At 35.7% G+C, this 20,693-nt stretch overlaps 4 protein-coding genes across 6 annotated transcripts; 2 read left to right on the forward strand and 2 right to left on the reverse strand.

Annotated features, from left to right (window-relative positions):
- The first annotated feature begins 4,578 nt into the window (after positions 1-4,578).
- Positions 4,579-9,077, forward strand: LOC140774282 (serine carboxypeptidase-like 51). 3 transcript variants are annotated; one of them, XR_012106576.1, is made up of 14 exons: positions 4,579-4,959; positions 5,054-5,148; positions 5,263-5,370; positions 5,463-5,703; positions 5,782-5,825; positions 5,917-5,984; positions 6,073-6,178; positions 6,272-6,459; positions 6,736-6,805; positions 6,872-6,922; positions 7,752-7,804; positions 7,903-8,041; positions 8,437-8,613; positions 8,743-9,077. XR_012106576.1 is itself a non-coding variant. In XM_073117222.1 (13 exons), exons 1-13 carry the CDS (start codon positions 4,842-4,844, stop codon positions 8,815-8,817), a joined length of 1,356 nt encoding a protein of 451 aa, XP_072973323.1. In that variant the 5' UTR covers positions 4,585-4,841; the 3' UTR covers positions 8,818-9,077. The 3 variants fall into 3 exon arrangements, 2 of the variants coding, with proteins under 2 accessions (XP_072973315.1, XP_072973323.1); XM_073117222.1 differs by lacking the exon at positions 8,437-8,613 and having other exon boundaries at positions 4,585-4,959; XM_073117214.1 differs by lacking the exon at positions 8,743-9,077 and having other exon boundaries at positions 4,580-4,959; positions 7,903-8,575.
- Positions 9,078-9,392: 315 nt separating this feature from the next.
- On the reverse strand, positions 9,393-11,995 carry LOC140774298 (uncharacterized). Its single transcript, XM_073117233.1, has 3 exons — positions 11,651-11,995; positions 9,769-10,099; positions 9,393-9,640 (listed from the first exon to the last, which is right to left on the reverse strand). The coding sequence occupies exons 1-3, from the start codon at positions 11,953-11,955 to the stop codon at positions 9,557-9,559; spliced, it is 720 nt and encodes a 239-aa protein (XP_072973334.1). The 5' UTR covers positions 11,956-11,995; the 3' UTR covers positions 9,393-9,556.
- A 205-nt stretch (positions 11,996-12,200) lies between these two features.
- On the reverse strand, positions 12,201-15,651 carry LOC140776021 (ACT domain-containing protein ACR10-like). Its single transcript, XM_073119563.1, has 6 exons — positions 15,062-15,651; positions 14,684-14,920; positions 14,002-14,107; positions 13,143-13,482; positions 12,692-12,976; positions 12,201-12,558 (listed from the first exon to the last, which is right to left on the reverse strand). The coding sequence occupies exons 1-6, from the start codon at positions 15,213-15,215 to the stop codon at positions 12,421-12,423; spliced, it is 1,260 nt and encodes a 419-aa protein (XP_072975664.1). The 5' UTR covers positions 15,216-15,651; the 3' UTR covers positions 12,201-12,420.
- Positions 15,652-17,600: 1,949 nt separating this feature from the next.
- LOC140775427 (polcalcin Phl p 7-like) lies at positions 17,601-19,369 on the forward strand. Its single transcript, XM_073118716.1, has 3 exons — positions 17,601-17,713; positions 18,573-18,856; positions 19,111-19,369. The coding sequence occupies exons 2-3, from the start codon at positions 18,620-18,622 to the stop codon at positions 19,270-19,272; spliced, it is 399 nt and encodes a 132-aa protein (XP_072974817.1). The 5' UTR covers positions 17,601-17,713; positions 18,573-18,619; the 3' UTR covers positions 19,273-19,369.
- The last annotated feature ends 1,324 nt before the right edge of the window (positions 19,370-20,693 follow it).

Consider the following 20,693-nt stretch of genomic DNA (forward strand, 5'->3'; position numbering starts at 1 on the left):
GAGAAGAGAGATTAGAAGGGTCCCACATCTCTCATCCTATCATAACAAATGTAATTTCCTCTTTCTTTAAACCAAAAAAAAATAATATTTATATTATTTTATTTATCCTTATATAAATTATGACCCTATCGTCCAAAGCAAGAAAAATTTGTAGTCACAGGCACTAAATACCGTAATTTTAAATGCCAATAACATTTAACCTATTAATTCCATACTACTTACTACTATTTTAAGTGACTTCATTATGACTCAAAGGTAAAAGATGTGTGTGTGTGTGTGAGAGAGAGAGAGAGGGAGAGAGAGAGGATAAGGTAAGGTAGCTTCTAAAGGGCCCATCCAATTCAAGAAAGTAAAAAAGCCAAGGAGATCATCTTGGAAGAAAGCAGTCTAGTATAGAGAGAGAGAAGAAGAAGAAGAAGGAGCAAAAAGAGAGAACTATATAAACTCTTCTTAGTTCCTATCTTCTCTACCAAGCCACTCTTATCTCCTTCTTTTCTAGCTCACATTCATATATATATGTATATGTATATATCTATCTATACATATAGACTTTCTTTCATAATATTATAGATCTAAGTGTCAATTTCCATACCATCACCATGGCAGCGTCCTCTGAGCTAGCCGAAGCTCCACTGGAGTTGATACTCCGGCCTATCGCGACATCATCCCAATCTTCCAAGGAAGACGATCATGGAGGAACACCAGCACCGCAAAATGACGCAGGAGATCAAGAATGCCGCACGCCCAGGTCGAAAGAGAGCAAGCTGCCATCGACGCCGAAGAATTGCCCTCCGGCGCCGAGGAAGCCGAGGAGGGTGGTGATGTGTAAGAGGAGGTTGATGAGAGATTTCGAGTTCATCGTGGTTGGTGTGGAGGAGTTGGACAACTTATTCCAACGTAGAGACCAACAAGGCAACGCGAAGAAGAGGAAGCTTCATGGTTAAGTAGAACAAGAATAATTTTGTTTATTTGTGTGGTTTTGATTTCATTTTAAGAAGGTCAATATAGTATCAGATCTGATAGTTTTTCTTCTTCTTCTTCTTCTTCTTCTTCTTCTTGTCTTTGTGTTTATAGATATCTACGAGATTTGGTGTAACAAGATTGCCATATGAATTGGAGTTCTTCTTTGATGGAGATTTCTTGAATTTTTCAGCAATATGTAGCACTTATTTATTGCGGTATATATATATATATATATATATATAACTTATACATTAACTTGAGGCATTTAATCTCGTTGGTGGTTAGTTTTGATAGTTATTGGAGCAGTTTAATGAACAGAAACTTATTTTAGTTTAAATGCTATCAAAGCCACGTTCATGTCTTATTTAATGCCCTAGGTCGGCGCTTAAATTTAATTATGCAATTTTATCAAATGGTTAATTATGCATAATTATATTAAATGCTTAATTTTTTTTTAACGTAATCAATCAAGAGTATATATATGCTGCATTTAGAGCTTAATATTGAATAGAAACACAGCCATTAGCTTTAAAATTCTCACAATAATAAGATGTGGGACCGGGCGAGTACGGAGACTGCATGATCCGGAGACAACAGAGGACACTGGTGGTATGCCAGTCGCATGACGACACGTAGAAACGGGACCCACTGCCGTAGCTACAATTCTTCTTGCCTATCGGGATCACATCGACACGTGTGCCGGTGCCGCGCATCCCGAGGACATGATCAGCTTCGATTGGATGGAATCCTAGGAACGGAAATAAGCAAAACAAATTTAAAAAAGGAGAAAAATAATAATTAAAAAAAAAGGAGTTGGATTATTAACAGGAATTGGAATTCTATTACAACATTTTAACCAATTTTATTAGGGTTTCATAATTTATCCAAAAACCTAACATAACACTCGATTGGATATATCTGAAGTTCTATATATATGTTTTTAAGCATAATTAATATATTGATTATTAATTGAGCAAAATATATGACCCAAATACTATATTAGATAAGCAATAACAACAATTCATGCAATTTGGATTTGGGTATAGTTTGCAAGTCCAAGTCCTCCAGGTCCAAAGCATCCTAACTCTCATGGAATCAAAATGGACATCTGATGTGCAAAGCTAGGGAGCATGATTAAAGCCAGAGAGCCAGCAGAGCCAGACCACCAGCATCTTAGACCACAAAACTTAGTGATGCTTAACTGGTTTTTCTCTTGGAAGGAATAAAGCTAGGTGAAACTTTTGGAACCAAATATGCAAAACAAACACATATAGAGAAGGAAAAAAAAGAAAAGAAAGAGACAAAGTGCAAAATGAAGGGCTTTAATTAAGGAGAATAATTTTATTGCCTTAGTTGTTGTGGGCCCAATGTTGGCATATTTATGTATTGTATGCATGCATGGATTCTTATGATAGAAGCCAAAGGAAGTCACTGTCAAGCTGCCGAAAGATCCCCAGAGAGGCAGAGACTAGAAAAAGAGAACAGAATAAGAAGGTGAAAAAGTATTACTATTCTTTTTATTTATTTATTTATTTATTTTAAAGAGAACAAACTACTTCCACCGTGATTTTTCTAATCTCCATCTAGTAGCATTTTAAGAAATAATTTAATTCTTACCCCTAATTTCTCTCTCTTTATCGAACGGCGGAAATTTATATAAATTAATTTTGGTCGCCCTTTTAACTTTTCAAGGGGAAATTAGTTGTTTTATTTTCCTCATTTCTTCCTAATAAAATCATCAGTATTTTAAGTAGTTTAGAAGTTAATCTCGGTATCTTCATGATCTAATATTAGTGGGCATGATAGAGAAGCTAGATTATAAGAACCTTGAAGGCAAGATATAAAACTATTTGATTAATGAAATTGTAGATGATCATTAGACTAATGATTGTGTTATCTAATGTTGGATTAGAGTGCAAGATTAGTGTCTCTAGTGGTAATAGGTAAGAAGCTTCGTCATGGCCTTGGCAGTTTGCCCTCTTTAATATTGTCCTTTATTATTGTCAATTTATGATTGATTGTTTGTTATTGTCTTTTATTACTTTGATGATGTAACTTATCACTAATCAAACTATTAGAGAAATAGGATAAGCCAAGGAGATATGACACTAAATTTATGCTACCAAGCAAGATGACATTACTTTTTTGTTTATGGATGGTTGTCTTTAATCTAGATTAATCATAGTTTAATTCCAGAAACAAATAAAAAGTATTAACTTATCTAAATTGATGTGGGCCCATTAAAAAAATTCTTACATATTAGTGGCATTTTCTAAAGCAATATTTCTCTTATAAAATAAAAGGTAAATTTATTTTAAATATTCTATATTTTACTTTTAATGTCCAAAAATATCCTGAGATAATTTTAACCTAACGACAGATGATAACAAGCATAAAATATTATGTTACTTTTACCTTAATTTTTTTTAAAAAATTCAAGGGTATTAAGATTATTTTGCATCTATTATTAATTTACCTTTATCTATGTAGTAACTATTTGATCAGAAAATAAAAGTCGAAATAATTTGGATGCATTAAAAAAATAAGATGCAGGAGTTGAGTGATAATAAAGACAAAGGTAGGTTGCTTTTGATAAATATATATAGTTTTTAAATAAAGAAAATGACTCATAAACTTGGGATATTATTTTGGGCCTTGGAATTATTCTCTGGGCTTTGGCTTTCCACAACATACTTCGATTTCTGGCCCAGAATATTTTATGGGCTTTTCTGAAAAAAAGCCCATTTAATAAATTGATTAAACTTGGGAAAAATAAATTTATTGATTAGAGTTCAAGAACTAATTTAAGATTAATCTTGGTAGATATTGTTAGGCAAGACCTTAATCTTACCATTAGGGTGGCACAATGGCATTACATTATGCCTTTGGGCAAATTAACAACAAACATGATCAACTTATTCGCATGCATCCATTCCCTCTAACTAGTGTCTTTCTAAAATTTTAGTTAAAAATATTTTGAATTAAATGTTACTGGCGAAATTTAAAAATATTCTATACATTTTGAAAATAAAATAGTAAATAACTTCTGAATAAATTTGTTTCTTTAGAAATAATTTACATTTTAAACTTTAAGAAAGAAGACAATTTAGTCAATTATTTAATAATTCTAAAAGAGTCAATGATTTTAATACTAATTATGATGTTTTAAATTTTTTTAGTATTAATTGTATACATGGAATTGTTTGGGCACATAGCATTTAATAGTTCAGAAGAAAAGGAAATATTTAATACTTCTCATTCCCTATACTTCAAGCCGACCCAAGATCCCAGTTTCCGAGGCAATCCTAAAATCCCTTCCAAAGTTCTTGCAAATAAAAATAAAAATAAATAAATAAGATTGAAGCAAAACAGAGAATATTTCATCAATTTTTAATAATAAATAAATTAAAATGACCTAAAGCAATCATAGGTATGTCGCTAATCTAACTAATTATATGCTAATTATGGGTAGGGTGTTAATTTAATAAAAGATAAAGATATAGTGTGTCTTTTTTTTAAAAAAAAAATAAATAAATAAATAAATTTGTTCTGTGGATATGAATACTTCGTCTCCTTTTATTAGCAATGGGGGAGAGGATTTGGTGGGAAATAAATACCGAAGGCGGTTGCTTTGTGTGATAGAAAGGCTTCAAATCGACAGTCTTCGCTTTTCTTTTTATGAGGATTCTCTCACTGTTGTTACTTTATAGCCTCCAAAGAGATGGCCAACTGCAACTTAATGCATTCAAATATCCACCCAAAAGGATAGACAACCATAAGATTAACGAAGAAAAGTTCAAATTTGTTCCCTTCTTGTTACTTCTGTTCTATTTATACCTCTTTATATTCTTCTTGTTCTTCCATTCTTTCAATTGGGTATGGTTAGATTCTCTCCTTTTCCTCTTCTTCTTGTTCTACTCTCACTTCTCTGCGTCTCTAATGGCTCTGCAACGAGAGATGGATCTGAGCAATGGGGCTATGTTCGAGTTAGACCAAGTAATGCATTCCTTTCTTCTCCAATCTTTGTTCTTCAGATTTGTTAAACAAAAAATTTTTTAAAAAAATCCTTGTTTTCGTGTGAATAATGCAGAAGCCCACATGTTCTGGTGGCTCTATCGCAGCCCGAAAAGAGTTGAAAACGGAGCAATTCCATGGCCTACGGTGCTCTGGTTGCAGGGTGGACCTGTAAGTCTCTATCGATTTGCGTTCAATTAGATTATTAGAAGTAATGATACGATTGAAGAGAGGAAAAGAAGAAGAATTTGTTTTGGTTCTTATGGATTTTTCGTATTGAGACAGGGGGCTTCTGGTGTTGGATATGGGAACTTTGGAGAGATTGGACCATTAGATACTAATCTAAAGCCTAGGGAATCTACATGGCTACAGAAGGCTGATCTCCTCTTTGTGGTGAATCTTTTGTACTAAAAATTTCTCTCTTTTTCTTGATAGATACGGATAAGTTTGTGTAGTTATCATGGATAATTTTATCCACATTGTAGGATAATCCAGTAGGAACTGGATATAGTTTTGTAGAGGATACGAAGCTTCTTGTAAAGACTGATGAAGAGGCTGCAAGTGACTTGACTGCTCTTCTGAAGAAGCTCTACAACAAGAATGACAAGTTGCAGAAAAGCCCACTTTTTATTGCGGCTGAATCTTACGGAGGAAAGTTTGCGGCCACCGCCGGTGTCTCGATCGTCAAGGCCATTAAAGCTGGAAAATTGAAGCTTAAGTTTGGAGGTAAAATTTTTTTTTTTTCTCTTCATCTTTGGCTTAATTCATTTGGAATTGGGGTGATCGTTTGAGCTCTGTGAACAGGAGTTGCTTTGGGGAATAGTTGGATTTCTCCAGAGGATTTCGTGGTTAGCTTGTAGAACTATCACTTGTTGTGAGTTTGAATTCGATAAGATCAAACTTGGATAAATTCTGGGTCTTTTCTGGTTTATATTGTAGTTTTCATGGGGACCTCTTCTCCTAGATGTCTCTAGGCTCGATAAGAATGGCGAAGAGCAATCAAACAAGTAGAGCTCTATTCTTTGGTCAACAATAAATTCTTGAGTTTTCCTTTTCTTTTAATATCTTCTGATCTTATGAGATATTCTATGTCAGTTTGGCTAGAAAAATCCAACATCAACTAGAGGAAGGTTTGTATCTTGAAGCAGAGAGCTCATGGAATGAGCTGGAGGGGTGGATCAGTTCAAGTAGTAACTTCGTTGTAAGAAAACTTTGGTCTATAAAATCCTCATCAAAGTTTTGTAGATTCTAAATATATTGATTGTTTCTTAGACTGCATGCAATAAACTTGCAGGATTTCTATAATTTCTTGCAAGACGACTCACCGTTTGGGTCTACGATGGCGATCGGAACATCGAAGATGTCAGCAAGTGAGCATTATTCGAGATATCTGAGCTCTAAGGCTTCCTTCAATGGTAGTCTCAGTGATCTCATGAACACTGTCATTAAGGAAAAGCTAAAAATAATTCCCAAGAATGTCAGGTATATACTTGTCTTTCTTTAACAATCGTTACAGTTAGGTCAAACTTCAAAATGAAATCATTAATTTTTTTCATAATAATTTGATGTACAATAGAAAGGGTAGTTTGATTAATTTGTATTCAAATTATCAAACCATAGATAACTGTATATTGATTAGAGCTATCTGAGGATCAAGTGATATAAACAAAAGTTCAAGAAGTCGAGTATAAATTGTATCTTCTCCTCAAAGGTAATATCTTGATGTAAAGATGTAATTAATTTTTCTTTCTCTTGCAGTTGGGGAGGACAGTCTGATGATGTCTTTGATGCTTTGAGACCTGCATTCATGAAACCAAGCATCAAAGAGGTATAAATAAACAACTCCTTCTACACCCATAAGCAATTATCTCACAAAGTTAGATTTCTCTTGCAGGTTGATGAGCTTCTTTCCTTTGGTGTTAATGTGACTATATACAATGGCCAGGTATTGAAATTAACTACAAACTTTCACACTTTGTGTAGGATATCTAGTGAAGGTACTTCTGTCTATTGTTTTATTGGATTGGGTAGTAATTAAGAGAACCGTACTCTGTCGGTTGACCTGATTTAATTTACCCCAATGTACTTCAAATTTGAGCATTTAATACTCATGTGGTCCACACCAAGTTAGAATTATTATTTTAGGCATTAGCAAAGATGTATAGTATATTATTTTGTCAAAAGTTTTATTTTTTAAGTATGTTAAGGTAAGCTCAAATTAGCTAAACCACATATAGGATATAAAGTAATTTCCTATTAATTGATATTAAATGATCATTTAGGGCCCACTAATTAAAATGCATGTGATATGTATATTTTTTTTCCATTGACATCTCAAGATAAGGTGAGCTGACAATGTAAGGAACATGGGCAAGCAATCATATTAGATGGTCTCTATAATGAATATGGAGCATTAGTTGGACTATTAGGCACGATTCTTTGAGCAATAAAAGTTATTATATTGTGCTATGAAGACATAGTTAATCTTTGAGACAGCTAATAAACCAAAGTCCTCAGAAAGAAGAGTGTCTCTAATGCTAATCTTTTCTCCAAAGAAATGAGAGAAATGTTTGGTTGTTGTGATGGCTTTTTCAAATGGTACCTTTGTTGCTCACCAACATTGTAAGTGGAATCTCTCCCTCTCTTGGGCATTGGAAAAGAAAAGTTATAAGCTAAGATCTAAATTGCTCGAGTTCTTTCTCATTGTCCTAATTGATCAAGAAATAGACTTTTTTGACCAAGCACTAATGTTGGTCAATTTTGGCTGTGTGAAGCTTGATTTGATATGTGCAACCAAAGGAGCAGAAGCATGGGTTCAGAAGCTCAAGTGAGGCTATAAATAATCTATTAATCTCATGGCAAATTATTATCTATTGGCATATGATGATAGAGATGTGATTATTTTGGTCTCTTTTTTTTTTTCAGATGGAAGGGGCTAAAGAATTTTAACAGCTTAAAGCGAGAGCCTTTGTATTGTGATGGAGATGAAACTGGAGCTACTAAGGCCTTTGTTAAGTCTCATAAGAACCTACATTTCTATTGGATCCTTGGAGCTGGACATTTTGTGAGTATTTTGTTTTATCCACTGCTATGTGTATTACTTATTGCACATAATGCTATCATTATTAACAACTTACCACTTGCATAGGGGGGGGGACTACTTGTAGGGCCATTCAATTACTTTTGTTGTTTCCTGGCATGCCATGAAGCTTTTTAACTTAGAAGCATGCTTTTTTAAACGATTCCAAATGCTGCAATCAATGTAGTTCAATAGTGTCAATATTTACTGCCACCTAAAGAAACAGTCTGATTGTATTTTTATGAGGATAGTGTAAGTTAAAATAGAACCACATAGGTATGAACTACTTCATTCATGCTGTCCTTTAAACTTTAAACTGTCCAAGTTGACTAAGTTACAGACATTAGCATATCCAAATCTTTTCTGCATCTCCTAAAAAGGGGATGAATGCTCCTCACGTGGAGGTTGATACATCTTGGAGGGGGGCACCTCTGAGGTGTGCATTAATGGAGGTGGTGGGATTTTGCCTTCACTTGAGTAGGAGATCTTGAACACTGTAGACACTGGTGAGCTCATGAGCATGCACAGGAAGTGCATGAGAGGACATATGAGTGCAGGTGAATGCAGTGGCTCCTTTTAATGTGAATGAGAGTTCTTCTTTTATATATATATAGAGAGAGAGATAGATAGATAGATTTATAATATAGTACAATCTCATGTGGAAGTGTCTTTGGTCTCATGGGCAGGTACCAGTGGACCAGCCTTGCATTGCATTAAAGATGGTGAGTGACATTACCCAATCTCCAGCAGCTGCTGTCTAACAGAGATGAGGAGGTCTTGGAAAAGAGAAGGATGAATTATTTAGGAAGAAATTGGTTCACGTTCTATTTGAGCTTATTTTTTATACTCAAAATTTCTTCTGGGGCATTCTTTATAATGAAAAGATAAAAAGGAAAAGAAGGAGACATCAATAAATTTTATAGCGTTTGGTGGCAAGTCGCATCGGTTCTTTTGTTGACCGATTGGTATGTCAGATTGTCTAACATTATTGAATCCAATAGGTTCTCTTCTTTCTTTTGCAGTCCTGGTATATATATGTATTTTTTTCTCTGTTTGAGAAGTAAAAATTTAATATCATCCCAATTAACTTGATACTGCTAAGAAATACTTGTTACAAATAAATACATAATCTCATTGGCATCCAATTAGTTCAAAGTTTTGAAGAATTTTATGCCATATATGGTTTAAAATACCTTATAGGAAAGAAGACTTCTTCTGCAGCAAAATTTTCTGTGTTATGCCGAGGGCCCGAGGGAGAACTCTTCACAATTTACACAGTAAAGCCAACATCTACTGCGCTTGTTCACTATTGTCTACATACAAAAGTCCATGGAAATTTCTGAACTGCATCTACATATATAATTGTAACACTTAAATTAGTTTTTAATTGCAAACTTCATTCTGACTTCATGTAGTACCTCTATTCTCTTTTACTATACTAGTGTTATAGGACTTGTTATGTCAAAAAAGGAGCACAACAAACATAGATACAATGAAGAGTTACTGTAATTTATCTATCTCTTTCTCCCATTTGAGCCCACACATTTGGCGGCCGAATGGCACGATAAGATTGTAACGCAAAACCTGTACAGTAAAAACATAAATCCATAAAGGTTTTTTTTTGAAGAAAAATCCATAAATAAAGTTGTATGAAGAGTACAAGGTCTGTATTTTGTGCATAATAAGCAGAATGACAATAAGAAATGCTTCACCTTATCATTTATTTCACGCATCTGCGCCTTGAGAGCTTCGGATTCCTCGTGCCATTTAGAGCCTTCATCTCTCATTCTGCTTGCCCATGCTCTCTTCAAGGCTGACCTCCATTCTGAGATCTTGTTGCGAATTTCCTTGTTCAGTTCAACCCATTCAGGAGCACAACCATTTCTAGAAAGGATTCTGTACAAGGTGTCTTCTGCCGGATCTGCATGGGGATTTGTATTTAGGTCAAGAGGTTTCCCTTTTCCAGGCAGATTTTCAAAGTGCCCTTCTTCCATGGAATGCCATATTCTTTGTTCCACAACATTAACTATGTCAGTTTCCGACCTGCCACAAGAACAGAACAAACTTCAGATAGGGCCTCTCTGTATTCTTGGAATTGTTCTGTTCATCATTGTATCACAAAATATTAATAGTGTATTGGCACGAGAATCAAGCTAAAATCCCTAATTGCTATTGCTGCTCAGGAAACAAGAACTAAAGCCAACCACTCCAAAAGATGTTAACTGGTGTATTTAGTATGGGAAAGTAAAAAATTCCGGAAGTACCACTTAAGATAACCTTATCTATAATGAAACAAAGAAAATGGAAGTTCCTAATGCTAGTAATTGACCACATCAAAGACCCCCCCCCCCAACCAAAAACCCTTGAAACAAAAAGAGGGATCACCATGATAGAGTGCAACAATACATATCATTTGGACGCAGCAGTAAAAACTGAAAAGCCATTCTCCCTGGAACATGAATCTGACCACGAAAGGTAAAAGGCGCTAAAAGAATGATTTCAAAATCTTTTAATGAGAAATATAATTTCTAATATCCAAGTACAATGCTCTTGTTTTATGACTTTGCTCTAAATAATTATCCAGATATATATACAATGTTACACATCATGTGAGGCAGTTCCTTACTTAGGCATACCTTGTATACTTGCATGGAGCAATGTGTTTGATCCTTCGAGTAGGAAACTAAAGATGTCAAAGCACAAAAGGCAGCCTAATATCATTCATCCTTCCTAATCTGTGCTTACTTAAAGCTTCCAATGAGAAGATGGTATCTGACATATGTGCAGCATCAACACAACTAACATCACCCCAGAAATTTATCCCTTCCAGAAGAAGGTATTTAGATCAATCAATGCCTTAAGTACAAGCTCAGGAATTTTAAAAGCACAGAATTCCTAATTAAATTTGGAATAAAAGGATCCCACGTTACTTAGCTCTGAGCACAGATGAAGTGGCTTCAGACAGAAGTTTCTGAGAATCAAAATAAGCATTAACAGTGGAGACCTCGTCATAGACCATTTTTTTTTAACTCACTGCTCGTACCAATTGTTAATCAGGAGAGCTTACTCCTTGAGGACTAAAGAAATCCTAGATTGCTATTAGGTCAAATTATCAGTACATTCCTAAAAGTTAGAATTTTATCAACTTTTGTACCAATTTATCCTAGAATTTTTTAAACTCACTGCTCGTACCAATTGTTAATCAGGAGAGCGTACTCCTTAAGGACAAAAGAAATCCTAGATTGCTATTAGGTCAAATTATCAGTACATTCCTAGAAGTTAGATGTTTATCAATTTTTGCTACATCCATACTTCCATAGTCTATAGGCTTGTTATCCACTTGCTCTTTTTCTTGGCTAGCCTTCAGTAACCAGATCGTAACTATAAGAACTTTTATTGGCCATACACAAGCACCAATCATTAGTAACCTTAAGCAATTATCTCAAATTACCATGTAAAGATATTCATCAAACGATATAAAAAAACATATCAATTCTGAACGAATCTCCAATCTATCTATTCAATCTTAAATATGCTAAAGAAGATTTCATAACGAATTAGAAAAGGAAACCCTGAAAACAAAAAGGGGTGAACCTGATAGCATTAGCTCGGCCCCGGAGCTCGGGCGGAAGCTTACGATCGTTGACTGCGTCGATGACGGAGGAGAGGCGGTGGGCGTGCTTGCTCTGGTGGCTCCGGCGAGATGACGGGGTGGACGAGGAGGAAGAGGAGGAGGAGGTCGTCGTCGTCGTCGTCGTCGAGGTGGATGGCGTGGTCGAGTCCGAGTTGGATTCGAACCACGAAGAAGACCAAAATGGTCGGAGACTAAGGCGGAGGTGAAGGTCAAGGGCGGCGGCGAAACCCCGACGAGGAAGACGAGTGGCGATCGCCACCGCCATAGACGACGAAGAGAGCTTGGGCTTGGATCGCAAATGCTGGCCCACGAGGCCTTTAAAAGGAATTCCGGGATCTAATATTTTTCGCAAATTAGACCCTGAACTATGAGTTTATAGTGAAAAATACCCTCCTTACATTTTCTCAGCAGTGGGTATTTCCAAAATAAACCCAAAAGTTGGCTTATCCTCTGATTTAAATAATATAAGATTGAAATGATTTAGTTCAAAGTAGAATATAACACTGGCCCAATGGATGCTATGCACTTGATATCTTCAAATATTCTCTTTGATGTCACAATTTACAAAGTTAGAGGTCATTTTATATACAAGAGGGGGCAAAGTATAACAAGTTAGTCCTAGTATAAAGAGGGAAAAGAAAATTTTACATTCAACTATACGAAGAAATCGTTGTGTTGTCGTCGATGAATCACAGAAATAAGATGGATGAAATATTGATGCCAGAATGAATCAGTTCCAGCCCATTAACATCTTTGTCACTCCTTCCATGATGCTGCTTCGCGGTGTGGAAAGCTCATGATCCTCGCCCAGGTGAATTCTGTAAACTTCCCACTCCCTATCGCCGATAACATGCCTTCCAATCTCAGCCTAGAAATGCAGATACATATGTTAGCTTGGAGATGAAGTATGTAAATTGTTTGGCAATTATTTTGTTGTGCCATTTAGGGAAAGTAGAAGATGCTGGATTCTCATAAACAAAATAAATAGGGGATCAGTGTACCAAGAAGATGGGACTGTGGAGCATTTTGAGAGCAAGGGTGATGTCGTAGAACACAAGCGGCCGGCCCTTGCCAGATAACTCCACTGGATTCGCCACTAAAAGCTCCGTGTCAGGGCCGCGATTCACTAGAGTCACACGGAGTGGACAAGACAGCTCCATTCTCAGGCGAGAGCATAACGCCTTCTGCTTGTTTGGATCGACAATCTTCTTGCCATCTATTTGCACCACAAACAAATCTATCTCGCATTTCCCATTTTGGCTGGTATAGAATCGTCCATAAGAAATCTGAAAGGAAGAAAGTTTGCATGTTAATACGAAAAAGAATTATCTATGCTCCTGATCACACATTTCTATCACTAAACAAGTGTACTAAGAGGAAATACACCTAGAAAACACTGGTGAATCTTTATAGTCCTTGATTGGTTTTCTGTTGGATTTCTTAGGTTATTACCTGGATATTGTAATCCTTCAATGTCCTCATGATGTCATACAGGAGCCCCTTATGGTCACCACACTGGATCTGAATAAGTGTATGAGCAGGACTGAGAGAATTGTCCGTTGTGACTGATAGATTTTTATGTGAGAAAGGAGATTGCCTGCTCGATGGTTCTTCTGGAAACTCTAGGCTGAACATCTGTTCTGTAATTGAAGGTGGCAAAGAAGAAGCTTGCAGACAAGCAGACATATCGGCACTCGCTAGTTCAATTTCACAACTTGTCATTGAGTCGCCTAAGGCCGCTTTTAGTTGATTACATGCCTCTTCTTTTCTGCTCTTTGTATGAAGAAGTTCCCTGACGCCATTATGGATATCAGTATACCATATTCCAAGACTTACGTTCTAATGACGTTTGAAATATCCGATAAGAAAACCAAAAAAAAAAAAGCTACATTATATGAAGAAAAACTTTTGGCACTACTTGTTAGTTAACCAACTCAAGCTTAGGAATCCAATGGCATGAATTTCCTCTGAAACATGAGATCAATCTAGAATAAGTATTCAGGAATATGGTGCTTGTACCCATATAATCCACAAAATATTGTTCTGCTTCCACACAAGAATAGCTTTTCGAGCCAGTTTAGTTTGTGAATTAGTTTGTAGGGAAAAGGATGATACTTGTAACAAGATCACATTCTTAGCTATCAAATTAATGAGCTACTGAATTATTTGCAGATCAGTTAACAGAAGTTAGCCAAAAGAGTACCAGCATCACAAGCTTTCTTGATTAATGTCAAGGAAACATAATTGGCTAAGAAAAGAACACGATTGTCATATGGAAAGAGGATAAGAATGCACAGAGATAGCATGAGACCTGGTGTCGGTGATGAAGAAGAGGTCGAGAACTCTCCCATCAGGTGTGGTGGATACCTTCACCCTCCGGATTGTGAGCTCCAGCTCACATAGTACCTGGGTCACATCTGCCAAGCCCCACAAGCAATACAACTTAAATATCTTCCTACCTAACTTTGGTTTCAAGAAAGATCAAAAATCTAAGAAGATTTCTACTCATAAAAACCTAATCTAACCCACAACGAGAAGACCTGTAAGTAACTAAAGATTTTGGAACTCGTCACCACTACATCATAAAGCCACAAAAAATGCACTTCAATTGTCGAACCTGAAGCTATAGTATGTCATTATGAAATGTACTGATAATTAAATAAGATTAATAGAAACGTTCAGAATGACTTAACTCCAGCATGAAGACCTTAAATAAATTGTATAATTTAAGATGAAATACCATCAAAAGTTCATTCATAAATCCATTCCAGCCCCCCAACCCTCAAAAAAAATTTAAAATCTCTTTCATGTTTATATAAGCAAATCTACTTTCTAGATTATGAGATTTGAACGACAAATGGGGAGTCTAGATCTCAAAAACAATAAATCTTAGAAGAAGAAGCTAAGGAGAAACAATCTAGATTCCATCAGATTCATTAAAGAAATAGCTCATATTTTCAAAAAAGATATCAAAATAAGGACCAAGAAATTACCATGCAAGAGACCCATTCGATCATAGCAGGAAAACTTAAGCAGAAAGATCTGCGGCTGCTGCTCCGCCGCCAGCATCTCCTGCTGCCTCGAGTAGTAGTAGTCCATCAGCAATGGAGAAGCCACCATTGGGCAAACCCCCAACAACCTCTTCTTCAACAACCCCCACCTCGTAGCCTTCTCTCCCCTTTCCACCACCCAGAACACTAAGTAACACCACTTTCCATCCGTGCTCACATCTACCAACAAAAAAAAGGGTAAATCGAAGTGGGTCTCACTTTCCAAGGCCCAAGATCGAATTTTTCACACAAGAATCACACCAAAACTAGATTTTCTTTATTTTTTTTTCAATATTTTTGGTAGGGGACAACTAGGTTTACCTCCCCTGACAATGCTCAAGCCGAAGAGGAGGATAACACGGCAGAGATCGCATCCGAGGCCGGTCTTATCCGGGCAGCTGATAGTTATCACGCTTGGATCTCCGGGCTTGTCCGGGGGTCGGATAAGTACAACATCGTCGCTGGGTATTCCCATCTCAATCTTCTCCTCCTCTCTTTGCTCTCCTTCGTCTCTCCCACCTTCTTCGATCCCCAAGATAGTGGGAAAGGCCTTCCCGGATACCACCCTTTGGATTCCTCAAAGTCTTCGTAGTACCCAACAAAGAACTCGAAGAGACTAAACGAATCAAATATAATACATAGATGGATAGATAGAATAAAGATTTCTGGGCCTGTTTTGCTTTGCTGCCATTTAAGCATAAAGAACCGAGCGGAGTAAAAAAAAAAAAAAAAAGGAAAGAAAAAAAATAAAAATTCACCAACTATAGTTTCGATCAAAAGCTCCTCCTTTTGATATATTTCTCAAATATAATCTTCCTATTTTTGAAAGATTTCCAAAACAATTTCTTGATTCGTAGAGGATATTCGTGTTACCTAAGACGAGAAAATTAGAATCTACTTGAAAATATTAACGATTCTACCCGCAAATGCCACGATATGTTATATGAGGTATGCCTTGCTTTCCACGCTGACGTGCTAATCCACAACTTGCTCATATTTTCACCTTTATATTTTTCTATTATTCATATCATCATTCCACTTCTTTATTTTCCTTTTAATGTCTTAAAAATATTATAAATTAAATACATTATCTTGAGCTTGTAATCTAATAATTTAAATTTTACATCAAATATCTAATAAGCAAAAGAGAACAACTAATTCTAGCAAACTAACCTAATAAGATGCATCAGAAGAATTTTAATTATTTCAATTTAGTAAGTTAACGATGGAGATGGAGACGGAGACAGAGACCGAGACATCAAACAGGAGAGGGAATAAAGTTTTATAAGTATAGTGGCAACTAACCTAAATGGCCCAAGATTGAGACATGCACCCTTTCTACACTCACACTTGAGTCCAAAGTATGACATATACTTTGTATTCACTGAGTCAAAGGTAGCTCTCATAGATGTTAACTAGATTAATTTTTACACAGTGAAGGGATGATCCCTATAATAAATATTTTTTTTAATGTTTTATGTTTATAATCATTAGACACATATATTTTATTTTTAATATCTCAAGAATATGTTGTTTTTAAATTTAAAATTATAATAAACTTAATTCATGTGCATAGTAATTGTTCGTCAAAATTAAGAACTAATTAACGTCAGTGTGTTTTGAGATATTTAAAATGAAATAGTTTGAATAATAATAAAGACAAGACGAATAATATATTTATTGTTGTCACTTGGAATAATATATGCCTAATAGACATATAATAGGAGCTTATTGGACACTTAGGGTAGCTTTGTTGGGGATGAAAGAGAAAGAAATAGACCATTACCTAACATTGATTAAGTTTATGGCAATTAATGACCATAGTTAAGCTAAAAGTCTTTGGCTCGCCCTTTAAGTTACGCTACTCTTTCTGTTATCTGCAGTTTATAATTTACCCCTTATACTCTTGATAATTGCAAATCAGACCTATGTTTTAATCGATATTTTCAAAATATTTGTGTTCTTTTTTCCTGGTCAAAACCTCAAAGTAAGATACAACCAATTTGACCCAATTAAAAATGAAAGCAAGTTCTTGGATTAGAGTTAAAGCTTGATTAATATCATTTAAGATAATAAATTAAAAAGGTACAGGACGATAATTAAATAATCAACAACATGCATTCCCTTTGTGAAGAATGGAATCCCTTGTGTGTAATTTATTTCTCAGAAAAAGCCAAAGGAAGGAAAGAAGAAAACTTTAGAAGTGTAGATACCTTCCCAATAGACCCAGCAAAAGTTGCATGAAGTCAAAACAAGACTTCGAAATCAATTTACTCTAGTATAGTTGGTATGTATTTTTTTTTTCTTCTATGATTAGAGAGATTATGAGTTCAACTTTAACCCTAAATAATATTGTAGAGAAACTGTTTGATGGTTTGGTGGCTTAACAGTGCAGTTAGTTTGGACGAACAGCTCGACAGCGTAACGACTTGGAGCAGGTTTCGACGGCGTTTGGTTTGGAGCGATTATATGATGATACATATGGCTTAAAACCTAGATTAGATAGTTAAAAGTTTGATAGCGCCCAAGGTTAATATTTTGTTCAACCCGTATATAATCTTCGGACTCATATATGATAAAAAAAAAGAGTATACTAAAAAGAAAATCCCTAAAAATGTATCATTTTATCTTATGTTGGAGAAGATATTTTTGATTTAAGCCGAAATATTTTGATAATTTTAATAGTATAATTAATTTAGCCTAAGAGTTTGATTACGATCGGCTAACAGATTACGATCGTAGAGATTTATAAATATCAAAAGACAAGGTGTTAAATGCAAATTTACTTTCCGGAATCGCAGCGATCTTATCTTAGTGATCGTGGATGGGAGGTCCCTTTTGTTCCGAGATCCTGAATAGATTTGGTCGGCCGCACGTGTGTGGACCAGTTAGCCCGGATCCGGTGCGCGACTCCAAACAGCATAGCTTGCAAGGAGCAAAATTTCCCAAGGAAAATTTACGCTTCAACTCCCTGTGAGTTTATAACTTTTCGGTTTACACCTTACAGTTCTTTAGATTTATATTTCGAGCTCTTATCATAACCTAATAGTCCATTAGAATCAAATATAATTTTCTAAAAATATCCATTTCCTCTTAAAAAGGTGAGAGTATGAACAAATGAAATATTATTCGGTTAAATATATTTATCTTTATGATCTTTATTTTGTATTATTGTGCTTCTTTGATTATTTTGACTAAACTAAGCTACAAACATCTAATAGAGATAATAATATAACTTAGATAAGTTGCAACTACATTTGAATAAATATATTTAACTCAATATTCATATATATATTATTGATAAAAAAACACATAAATTAGGCCTCTCCAATATATAAGTTGGACATATCAATAATTCTTCTAAAATACTAGGGTCTGAAATATATTGTTTTTTAATATTTATCTATTTCATAAAGAATGAGTGAGTAGAAGAGATTAAACGGGCTGAGCTCAACTAGGCCCGGCCCAATTACTTTTGTGGGCACGGACTATGAGGGATTCTTCTAAGTTGGACCCAAATGTAATAATTTCTCGCTGGTATCTAAATTATTATTATTATTACTATTATTATCATTTATATATATACAATATAAACCAACTTTGATTTAGGTGTTTATGTTTATTATTAGCATGCATTAGAAACTGAAAATAAAAAAGGAAGCAAAAAAGAAACGTTAAACACCCAAAACCCCGGTTCTAACGCTGAATCCAACAATCTCTAGCCTTCTGTTCACCATCCATTTCTCTCTTTCTCATCCTCTATCTACTTCTGCCTGCGTTACTTTGAAACAAATTGGAATTTAGTATCATTAATACGTACGTACGTACGTAGGTGAGCATATCATAGCCTAGCAAGCAAGGGGGATAAAAAGAGAACAAATGGGAGATGTCACACCTGAGCTTGAGAGGATATTTAAGCGTTTCGACGCCAACGGCGACGGCAAGATCTCGTCGGCGGAGCTCGGGGAGGCGCTGCGCACCCTCGGCTCGACCTCCACCGACGAGATCCAGCGCATGATGGCCGAGATCGACACCGACGGCGACGGCTACATCGACTTCGACGAGTACGTCGCCTTCTGCCGTGCAAACTCTGGTCTCATGAAGGACGTAGCTAAGGTCTTCTAATGATCTATCGTCTTCGTCTGCTATCTTCTACATTACTATTATAATTATTTTTGCTTTAATTCTTGCGTTTTGCTTGATGTAATAGTATTTCTTTAAAATGAATTTATATTAAGATATATGATTGATTCCAATATTTCGACTGGCTTTTGTATATATATATACACTAAGGTCCTCTATAGTGTTGGCCACTTGAGGTTTGATATCATGCCAATATTGAACACTTTTTTTGCACAAATTTGATGAAGACCGAGAAGGAATCTGGCATTGAGATGGGATTTGGGGGAGATTCTATCAATGATCAATTGGACACAATTGGCCCAAAAACGAAAGCAAGTGCAATAATGGAGTGGGATACTTTGCTGTATCCTTTGACCCTTGGACTGCTGGTGTTGGAATTGGTCTTCTGAAGGGACCTTGGTGATTTGTGGTGGTGCAATGGATTGAAAAGGATTGAAGCAAGAATAATGGGGTAGATGGATAGCTGCTACTTTACTATTTGCTAGTATTGTCTCCTTCCGTGATGATCTTAATTGGTAAAGCAATATGGTTGGTTCGTTCTAATACTATTACTTGGGCAATTACAGTCACTATTCTGGTCTTAAACATAGGATTGTTTGGTTGGTTTATAAATGGTTTTATAGCAACTTGATGTGGAGGTTAAGTACGTACTTAAGTTTAAAGTTTAATAGCTAAACTAAAATCGAGTCAAACCACACGGCAATAACCTATAATTTGCCTACGTGAAAAACACTATCATTTAAAGTATTAAATTTAACATGATATATATATAAAAGTATTAGATTTTTTGGTTCGTAAGTAAAAGGATAAGGCTAAGATGCTTCCCATTAATGTTAATTCTTCTAATAAACAGAAGTGCGTATATGAATATACATACACCAATATCCCTTCAAAAATGACCACCACTCGTGCATGCAAAGTTGAAACCCAACCTGAAGTGATATGTATACAATCAATAGACACATCTGTTTCTGGGTGCTTGGAGGCTTTTTGAATCAACCAAGAGCATGAAGCTCGAAAACGTTAACATCTTTAAGATTCCAAGGAGAAGACAAATGGAAGCCAATTAATGGTCCTGTTTCTATCAGTGGATCCGAGTGTTTGGATGCATAATGATGAGCTTGAGATGAAACGAGGACAAAGTATGCCAAGCCATTTGCTAAAGAGAGCATTCTGCTCGTCGTTTTCTCTTATTAATCCACAGCGATCATAATTAATATTGAGACGTGAGAGGAATCGCTTTGCCTTCACTAAGAGGCCAAACAAATGTCACCAAGATGAGATTTAGAGACTTTAAATACACTTCTTTTTCAAAGTAGCTGTTGGCGAAGAGATAGAAAGAGGACCTCTCTACGTTAATGGATGGAGGGGTTGCAGTACTCCTTTGATGTTATGGCAGAATCTCTGTATGGTCCTTTACATGCCATTATACAGATATTTATTATTCAATCTTTGTATTTTATTTTGGAAATAAAAAACTCTTAAGTTTATGAATCAAGAGATTTTTATTTTTTTTTAATTTTCTAAACATATATATACACATTATGGTCCAGAGACTGCTCTTATTATAGATTGGAGTTGTCAAGTGTCATCCTTCCATTGAGGAGGGTGTGGCTTTCTTAGCCCTTCGGGAGGATATTGGAATTTGGAAAGTGAGATTCCGTCCCAAAAGTGAAGCATTTTGATAGCATATTCGCAATTTTACCAAACGATGAGGGCCTATCTGCTCAAGAGTTGACGCAGGATACTATCAAATTTATAATAAATAACTACGTCTATGGCCCGGTAAGGTGTGGTTCTTTTTCTCCTT

This window comes from Typha angustifolia, chromosome 2, assembly GCF_048772165.1.
Source record: "Typha angustifolia cultivar Huaian chromosome 2, ASM4877216v1, whole genome shotgun sequence".
NCBI lineage: Eukaryota > Viridiplantae > Streptophyta > Magnoliopsida > Poales > Typhaceae > Typha > Typha angustifolia.